Source organism: Heteronotia binoei, chromosome 1 (assembly GCF_032191835.1).
Source record: "Heteronotia binoei isolate CCM8104 ecotype False Entrance Well chromosome 1, APGP_CSIRO_Hbin_v1, whole genome shotgun sequence".
NCBI classification, from domain to species: Eukaryota; Metazoa; Chordata; class Lepidosauria; order Squamata; family Gekkonidae; genus Heteronotia; species Heteronotia binoei.
Window position 1 is genome coordinate 78,597,400 of NC_083223.1, and position 10,145 is coordinate 78,607,544.

General features: G+C 47.3%; 1 protein-coding gene across 1 annotated transcript; it reads right to left on the reverse strand.

Moving 5' to 3' along the window:
* Window positions 1-1,941: 1,941 nt before the first annotated feature.
* TENT5A (terminal nucleotidyltransferase 5A) lies at window positions 1,942-8,342 on the reverse strand. Its single transcript, XM_060236475.1, has 3 exons — window positions 8,131-8,342; window positions 5,252-5,792; window positions 1,942-3,759 (listed from the first exon to the last, which is right to left on the reverse strand). Exons 2-3 carry the CDS (start codon window positions 5,705-5,707, stop codon window positions 2,980-2,982), a joined length of 1,236 nt encoding a protein of 411 aa, XP_060092458.1. The 5' UTR covers window positions 5,708-5,792; window positions 8,131-8,342; the 3' UTR covers window positions 1,942-2,979.
* Window positions 8,343-10,145: the final 1,803 nt, after the last annotated feature.

Genomic DNA, 10,145 nt, shown 5'->3' on the forward strand with positions numbered 1-10,145 from the left:
AAAGATTACTGTAATCCTTATATTTGGGAGAGAAAAAAATCATCTGTATTTATCAAAATATTCTTTTAATCAGAGCCTTGCACTGTAAGACTACCAGTTACTATCAGCCATAAAAATGGAACTAAAATTTTAACAAGGAAAAGAAAAATCCACATTCTTAAATATATATATATTCCCCAGCCCAACAATAACAACCTCCTAGAAGATGGAAAAGGCTGCTCCAAAGGAAAACATATACTGTACTATCAGCATTTTATTTTTGGCACTGCCAGAGATCTCCAACCTCTTTTCAGTAGTGGATGACTCATTTATTTGCAGTAAAATAGCTTTGGTAAGAAAAGACAAACCACACTACCAGCTGATCCTATTTCCCCAGTCTTCTGATCAACTTCTGTCAGAAAGCCCTCTGAACTACAAGCTATGCTCTGAATCTGACAAAGCACATCTCGCTCTTGCTTTGATGCTGCCAATAATAATGGGCCAATGAAACTAACATTTTGTTTTCTTAACTGAACACTCACCAAACAGAAGGGGGTGGGGAAGGATCCAGCCAACAGGCCACAGAGATATGGAAAGCAACGACCAAGGGCTTCCTGGCCAAGATGATGATTGGCAAGTGACATTAACGATCTTTTAAAAATCTTCTGCTGAATTCACACAGAAGATAATCAGATAAACTGGGATCTTGTTAAATTGGCTTTAAGACATAAAAAGATAATTAAAAAAGAAATGGCTCACTGATAAGTAAAGGGGAAAATACTCTGCCATTAAGTTTACTAGGATAAAGGGCCTATCTATTGGTTGTGTAGCGGCTTACTAATCCCTTCACTTTCAATATTTTATGCAGCTTTAACATCATGCAGAGATGCATGTCCTGCTTCATTTGAGACAACAGCAGTGTGTGGCAAGGGTCAATCTCCCTTTCATAATCTTAACCTTTACTTCTTTTCATAGTATTAAGAAAACAGCATAAGGGCTGCAGTCAAACACAAAATTTTGGTGCAATTGTGTATATCTGCTTTCCTTTGTAGCTGAGTTAGATTTTGTTTGCTTTTAAAGACCAGTGACTGGAGAAAGTTGAAAAGGGTTAAACATTTCTGTATGATAATCAGTACAGAAGTAGAGAGAAAATTTCCAGGATAGCAATTCTCCCAACTTTCCACTGGTCTCTTGAAAGGCAGGAAATTAAATAATGGTTGTTTGTCCCAATGCAAAAATGATTGATTTTAAATAAGATACAGTACTAAATTGGAAAATGCAGTGTGACAACCAGATCAAAGATGTTTAATCGTTGCATAAAAATATATATATAATATAATTATATAAGCTGAAAACATGTGTGCAACACTCCTTTTGTTCATTTCACATTTACTATTTTTCTAGTGGTCCTGGAATGCCCAATGCATTCTGTAAATTGTTTTTAAATAGTAATAATTAGTAATCAAATACTAAACTAAGACAATATTCTTTAGCTGTCAAGGGAGCTTAAATAAAAGACTTGCCTTGAGTCACCTTTCAATGTGATGTCTATACATCATGAAAGTCTGCAGCATAAGAATTACCAAGTGTCAAAACCATATAAAATAGGAGGGAAAAGGGTCACCTAGTGAAATATTTGTCCAGACAGGACACTGCCAACACTCCTCCAATGAATTATTGTAAGCTCTGTTCTTGCAACCAAATACATCATTTTAATTCTACTTCATGTACAACTGGTTCCTCTATCCAGATTTTCTGGTACCGGCCAATAATTCTGCAAAGTGCCCACTGTATTAGGACATCCTGTTGCAGATGGGAAAACACACTTGTTTTATTTAAAACATTCCTTAAAATTGCTACATTTTCGTAGACCGTGCTCAAAATTGTGTGTATATACACATAATGCTACAAATATATATATATGTGTACACACACACACAACAATATACACACGCATACCTATGAGAACATCACACCAACAATATAAATTTTATATACATATTTGCCAGGAAAACAAATTTAGGCATTTCCTCCACCATCTATTCACAAGCTTTTTTTTTTAAATCTTGTGTCCCTGATAAAAAAACAAAATGCAAGGTTAAACCACAAAACTATATTTCTCTCACTTCAAATTTTCTGAAGGCATCAGGCACTTTTGTTTAATATTTCTGTGTACAAATATAGTTATATCTATTTTATTTAATTGTCTACTGTGTCTTCCTCTTTGCTTAGATAACTTATCTGTGAAATCTTTGGTCCGGAAGCATATGTTGCTTGCTACAGCTGGTTTTCTTGCTTTTCCACATTTTTTTTATAATGTGAAGCATGCACACAGCTGGAAACAATGGAATTTGTCATCTCCCCCCTGCTTTTTAATAACTGTACCAATCTACTGCTGTTCAGCTGGAGCAAGCTGTTTCTCCTAAAGCACTGTATTTGAGCGACCTACATTATGGGATGGATCCACAGACCGCACTTGTTGATTCCATGCCCTGAAGGCAGCAAGTCCAATGGACATCTTGCCGCAACATGTTACACCTCTAACTTCTAATTCTTTAATACTTTTTAAAAACTTTTTCCACTCCACCCAACAGTCTCCCTTTTTTTTTGCCCCCACAGATCGCATTTAAAAAATAAAGGCTTCCCAACTTTCACTATGCCATAGCTATGGGAGCAGGCTAAGCCGACCCATATTGTCACCAAGCACTCTTCCCTGGATTCCTTCAAGGGGAGCTTTTTGCTTTTCATGACAGGCCTCTTGTGCTGTAGGGTGGAATCCAATTAAGTGTTGGGTTCTTTTCTCAATCATGCTTCATCACATCACAGAGAAGAACCACTGGCTTTCCTCAAGCTTGAAAAGCCAGAGAAGACGACCACCATTGCTCAAAACCCACCCCATTATTTATTTTATTATTTTTTTAAAGGAGAGTGCCATCCTTCCCCTTTAGTTGCTTGATAGAAAAAAAAATACTTTCCCCACCAAGTCTATTAAAACAGACGTTAATTGCAGGGCAACCAAGTTGAGTACGTGTGTTGCTGACAGGGGAAGATTGGCTGAACCTGGGCGATATAGTAATTGCTGAAGTTAGCATCTGCGACATATGGGGCTGGCTGGTAGTAGCAAGTGACATTGGCCACGTTTGGGATGATATTTTGCTCAGCTAGAACACGGATGGCCAGCATGGTGATAAGATTCAAAGTCTGCCGCCTCTCATGCCCCATCAGGCACACCGTGCTCTCATTCACCACCCCATGAAGAGTCATGAGATAGTCGTACTTGCGGTCCTCCAGCCCTACAAAGTGGTTCTGCAAGTACGACTCCAGTTTCCGCTGCTGTTCCCCAATGTCTGAGAAGTCGATGAAAAACCTTGAGCACATGTATCTCTGGAGCGACTTAATCTCCGATTCAGAAGCAGCCCGGAAGCCTCTTACGAGGAGGTTGCAGTACTTAAGGAGGCCACCTCCCCTGATTTCTTCTGGATTCCGGGTAGCAATTATCTTGTTGCAAAGGTGATCAAAGGCTTCTTGGAAATCCCCATAGACACTCTCACCAATGATAGTGGGGTGGAAAGTTTCAGTCATTGGGTTCTCAGAACATTCATAAAAAAGAAGGAGGGAATCTAGCTTGATTTGAAAGGAGTCTACACTGAACTCAAATTGCCTTCTCAGAGAGTCCACAAATTTCAACTCCACATTTTTGCCACTGTTGTTGGAGAGGGAGATGAGGCTCCACCGGTCTGAATCATTGCACACTTTCACCATTTTCTGCACATAGGCTTCCTACAATTTAAAAACAAACACGCACACACAAAATAAAGGAACAGATCAGGAACACTAATAAAAAAGCTGTCATTTGCATTTTCTCTGGGCTCCACCCTGGCCTAGCTTGCAGCAGAGCCCTTTACAGAGCCCATGCAGAAGAAAGAGACACTGTAGACAGATTTAGCATGTGGTTTTGCAGACATGCAGTTGCAAAGGGTTGAAGGAAGAGGGAGTGCTTATGGCACCGGGATTACACAAAGGACATATTCTGCAAGCATTTTATTAAGGCATTTCTTCAAAAGATCTGAAATTGAATGCCCACCACCAAACAAAAATACTCTTGCACCACACAGGTAATTCTGAGGAGGGGCTCTTTTTGAAGACATTCATTTAAACTGAAACATAAATAGGCAAGGAAGAATAATCATCTAGATTCCTATTCATCTATCTTTGAAATCAATGGCAGTTTTCATCTGAACTAATACTCTTAAAAACGTTAAAATAAGTGTGTTTCTATTAAGTTCTCCCATGCCAAACCAACATGACATATCCTGCAAAGTGACAGCCCAGTTTGAGGCTGTGAATGCCATCTTATCAAAGTCAGGGGAACACAAAAGCCCAACCCAGTTTAAATTCTGCCCAGCCCAGTGAAATCTGAATTTGGTTCCACTTAAAATAAAAACAACACAATCCTGTGCAGTTACTCCAATCTATCCCATTGCCGTAGGACTGCATTATAATCATTTGCACTGTAACAGTGAAATCCTATACTTAGTTATATCCTTCTAAGGCCCATGGACTTCAGTTGATTAAGAAGGATCTATCACTGCTTATGAAGGTACTGTAAAGTCTTTACTGTTTGTTTATAAATAAATCACATTTATTTCTGCTTAAGTAAAAATCTGCAGCTCTCAAAAATCTTTAGGTTTAGGTGTTATAAAACAGAAGGGTTAGAGCCACCTAGGGCTAGAACAACAGTCAATTCAGCTTCACCATTCTGTTAGCAAGGAAGAAGGTCTAGGAGCACCATTTCCCTCTAGCGGGCTCATCTGTAGCCCAGTTAAACCAAAGCATCCACAGTTAAGGCGGCTTAGTCAAATTAAAAAGTGATGGAACTAAACTGGCTTCAATCCAAATACTTCAATTTAACTAAACTATTCATTGGACTGTAATGAATGTAGCGTGCTTCTCCCCTTCCTTTTCTCAGGTACAGGAGAATTAAGTTGACTGTTAACGTATTTTGCTATTTCTTAAAATGAGATTTTGTAATGAACATTCCAATTAAGTGCTTCAATAAAGAGGATTGGCGGGGGAGGGGGACACTAATCTTGTCCATTATTAGTAACAGAGGCATAAATTCTGCCTTGAATTTTTGTGGTGAATTAAACCCAATTTATCCACATCAGCTACATCTTCCTCTTCCTTTGTGTCCCCATCCTCCTTTCTGCTCCTGACCACCAGCCTTTTGCAAAGAGGAGAAGGGAGTGCTCCCAGCCCACATGCCATTTACCTTCAAAGTCAGGGGGGTGATCTTCTCTTTGTTAACTCCTTCCGGTAAGAAATCCAAGAGGCAGTCCAAGACCACATCTTTGACGGTCTGGAATTCGGCCTCTCCTTTCAGGTCCGCGCAGAAGATGAGGTCCAAGTCCTTGTAGCCCAGGCCGCTGTCTTGGTGCAAGACGTGGCTGGCCGCCGAGCCGTTGAGGCGCACATCGCGCACGCCGATGCATTTCTCCTCCAGGCGGCTCCTCACCACCTTGACGATCTGACGCGGCTGCATCTCCAGTGTCGGAAAGTTCCCCCGGCCATGGATCGGGATGGTTTCGGTCAAGATGCGGTCCAAGCGCTGCACTTGTTCCCAGCTGAGCACATTGCAGCGGCTGCTCTCGCAGCAACCCACGAAAGGCTCGGCAGTGGCGCCGCCGCTAGGGCTGCTGCTGCTCCGAGCGGTCTCCTCGTCTGCCATGGTCCAGCGCCGTTGGTGGCAATTCCTTCTTTCAAGAAGCAGCGAACCCCAAACCAGACGCGCCGTTCCCTTTTCTCGCTCCTAGCTGGGGAAGAAGGGAGGAGAGGAGAGGAGAGGAAAGGAAAGGAAAGCTATGAGCGCAGTCAGTGGCAGGGATCGGGTCCTCGAGCCTGCTTCTTCCCGACGGAGTCCCGGAGCCACTGAGCCGCTGCGAGGACTGGAGCCGCCCCGGTCTCTCTGCCCCCCTCCCTTACAATGCAATTCATTCACCCGCTATGATCAATGGAAAGCGGCAAGCCCTTGGGATTGGCCAGAGGGTGCCCTAAAGGGAAGCCACCGCTGCCCCCAGTTGACCTGGAGTTTGACAGGGGGAGGGTCGGTGGGCCAGATTTCTGCTCCCCGCCCCCCTCTACACCCCCCGAGCGGTCAGCCTGGCGCTCGGTCACCTGCAGAGCCTGCGTGTGCGGGGAGAGAGGGAGCAAGCAGTCTTTCTGACCGACGGCAGGGAGGGAGGGGAGGGGAGGGGGAAGGAAGAGTGCAGGCAGGCTGGACACCTACGCACAGCTGGAGCAGCAGCCTGGCGTTAGGGGGGCGCAGCTCGGGCGGGTTTATGTAGGCATGCCCGGCTACCCCTTCCTCCGCCAGCTTGCAGCGGTCGCGCTGCTTCGCCCTCCACTGCCGACCGATCTCCAGAGCTTTTGCTAGTTCTGCTTCCGCAGCGTCCCTCAGTAGTTTTTTTTATATGGGGCTTCTGGCTCTTCCGGGGCTCCGAGTCGCCCTCCGCTCCCCACGCCCCTCTCATCTGCATAAGGATGCGTCTCCGCCCTCGTCTCCTCGGACACGCCCCCTTATTTGCATAAACAGCTGGTTTCTGTGCTTTTCTAGAGCCGCTTCCTTCTCCTCCTCTATGATTTGCCCCCCCCCCCCCCAGCGCCAAAAATTCTTTCCCCTCCGGATTCTGCTGGAACATCCTGGAAGGAACTTGGCGGTCTTTAACTCCAAGGTCTCTCCTCCACCCCATCATCCCCCCCCCCCGCCGAATATTTCGTGCCACAGCGTGGCTGGTCCCCCAGCAAGAAAACGGACGCTCTGCTGAGTGTTTTGGCAACTGTGTGGAGCTGAAGGGGGGGTGGGGTCGACGGATCAGGGATACAATTTGGCCAAAGGAATGAATTAGGTTTAGGGCATCTGAACTACTAAACAACCGATTCAGTACGCGGATGGGTGGAGAACAACTACTGCACCTATTTTTAGAAAGCGAGATCTGTCAAGTTGAGACGTTCAGACGTCAAAGCTGCCTAGCTAATGCCACAAGAGTGGTGCACAGACAGGTGTAGAGGGGCTGCCCTTCTAGGCAGAAAGGTTTCATTCTACTTCGACAGCAGTCAGTCGCAAAGCCGCTGGTGATGTTTACAACACAGCAGCAAAGCCTTCAAAAAATCATAGCCCTAAAGAATCCGGACGTGTTAAGAGTCATTGCTGGCAGGGGGGCATAAAACGCCTCCTTTTGGTTTTTGAAACCACTTATATTCATTTAGGTGGGCTTTAGGGGAACTGGGACACGAAGGGATATCCCGGTCCAGATAGTGTTCTTGATACTGACCCAGACAGAATCAGAATCACATCCCCCCTACTGGCTCCTGTAGGCAAGTTTACTAAGCTACAGGTGCTCCTGGTAGTCCGGCAGCAGCTGGTTCCAAATACCCTCCTTAGAAGCCGGTCCCAAAGGAGTCAGAGAGGCTTATGTCCAAGAAAGAGGTTTAGGCTTGGAGGGCACGGCTTTGGATACAAAACCACTTCGGTGGTTTGCCTTTGGGAGGTCAGAGCAGTAGGTTAGAGCAGGATAAAGAGACCAGCAGAAACCGGCTAGGAATCCAACAGAAGCGCAGGGGGGGGGGGGGGTAAAACAGCGAAGAGGGTAGCTTTTTCATTAACCTTCCATTCGCATAACAAGTCTCTCTGTGTGACCTAGAAACCTGAAAACTCAAAGAGAAGTTGAAGGAATAGATCACCTTCTCTTTTGCATTTTATTCTCTGGAATCAACATGACCGCCACCTCCGTCTCTACCGCTCTTTCTTTTCAGTTCACAAAACGCACATAAGCGAATTTAAGCAGCGTAAAAGTAAAGTCACCAGTTTTCTCCAATAGGTTCTGTGAAATGACAGACACACATGGGGGGGGGGGGACGTCTTTCCAGGGCATCGTACCGTTCACAGTGTAAACAAAGTACACTAACCAGTATAAAATGAGAAAGCTGTATGCTTTAAGAACTATCCTTCTCTATTAGTGCTAGGTTTTACTATACACGCACACAAAGACTATTTCTGTTAACTGTTTTTAGGGATTTCCTCCCTCCTGTGAACGTTCTTGAAGGGGATCGTAACGGATAATGACAGGGAAAAACCATATACAGAAAACTCACTCTTTTTTCTCCAGTCTAATCTTCAGTGCGCAACCGCCCAATAACCTGACAGCAGATCAAATTCTAAATGTGAAGCACGGCTGTCAAGAGACTCCACCTGCGCAAACTCAATTCCTCTTTATATACCGGTGCGCGAGGCTGGAGAGGCATGATAGGACTCGAGCCCCCTGACGACTTGTGCATGGGCACAGAGGAGGCCGTCGCCTTTCCTGCGGGAAGATAAAAGAGAATGAGACAGTAAAGGGCGGGGGGGGGGGGAGTTGCACACAACAGCGGCTGCTGGACGGGCAGTAATCGGAGCGGGCAGGACGTCACAGGTTCTGACGTTCCAGCAACAGCTGCAGGGCGAATCCAAAGGACAGTGATGTGCGAAAGGCTGCGCCAATCACCGCTGCCTTGGCCGTGACGATTTATTTTCCTCCCTTCAGGCCCCCGGGGCGATGAGCCAATTGGAGAGCTGCTCGCCGAAGAAGCCGTGCCAGCTCCGTGTGAATGAGCTCTGTGCGCGCGGGGGGGGGGGGGAGTAAACACACACCCACGCAGCAAAGAGCCGCCTATTCACAGGCATCTCGCTCCTGCATCCGAGGAGCCCGGGGAGGGGTGGGGGAGAGCGAATTGAAGCACGGAAGCTCTTTTCTTTCCCTGATCCGGTGCCTTCTGAGGCGAGCTGCCCACTGGGCCAGGGGCGGCCAACAGAAGCCAGAGGTGCCAATGCCTGCAGCTGCAAGCGGCTTTCAGGCTCATCCCCGGAGACAGGCAACTGCGAGACTTGCATTTCCAAACGGAGGGCAAGTGCTTCCACACAGACGGAGTCATTTCTTGCTGGGTTTAAACCTGCGGAGCTCGTTATAAAACCCTAATCCTAGAGCTGAGGAAGGGGTGTTTGGGGCGGCTCACTCTGTGGCCATAAACTGCAAGACGTCTCCGTCGTGCCTCTCCTTATTACTCAATCACGCGGTCTGGGACCAGACCTCCGCCTCAAAAAGAGCTTCAGGGCTAAATCTGGAGGTCAGCCGCTCTAGTCCGACTACGTCAGGGGCGCCGTTAAGGGAGGGCATTCTCGCCCGGCTTTTCCCTTGCCAAACCTGCCATGCTCCATCCCAGCGCCCTTCCTATTTACGGGCCAGCAGTATTCTACCCAGCCGCCTGCCACCCCCAAAAGAGTCCCCCTCCTCGCGCTTCACCGTCTGGGCTCCCTGGCCTTGTGGCCCAACTTGGTGCGCAAGACTGGAGGTTTGACAAGCAGTGGCTCTCTCCGATGCTCTCCAAAAGGGGACGTTCCCCAAAAGCAGGGCTCGACCTAGCAAGCCTGTCGTACTCCAGAATGGCGAAGAACGCGCGCTTTCCCCCCTCCGTTTCACCTCCTATCCCCTGAGGGCTACCAAAGGCTTCCCTGGAGGCCGTAGGGTATTCCCTGACTGTGCCTGCCAAACCAGCTCCCTTTCCGCAATAGCGCCCCCCGGAAGACCAGCGCAAGGATTAGTGAAAACTCCCGGGGGAGAAGGGAAATGCTTACAAGTTCAGGGTCCTGGTAACACCCCTCTCGCCCGCCAGTAGGTGTCACTTTGACGGGGAAAACTGATTAGGGAACACGGCGACTGCACGGTTGGAGCTTGCAGAGTGCTCACATCGAGCAAGGAGCAGCAACCCCTTCCTCCACCCCGCCTCCGCCTTTAACTTTCTCCTTCCCACCCCGTTGGCTCCCGCTGGGGGGCTTACAGCGGAAGCGCCTATTGCGTCCTAATGACGCCCCCTGCCGGAGAAGAAGGCATCTTCTGGGTCCCCTGTTGCCTCGGCGAGGGCTTTGCCACAGCTTGTCAAAGCCGGAGGGGAACCTGCAGGTCAGGCAGGGAGCAGAGGCGATCCCGGTTAAGCAAATAATTCTCGGTGCAAAGAGATTAGCTTTCCTGCCAGCCGCTTGCTTCTTTCTGATGTAGGCCGAACTGCAGCACTGTTTGGGGGTGGAGAGAATGGTAGGCCTTTGCAGAGGTTTCCGGGGAGACTGCACCTGGTTA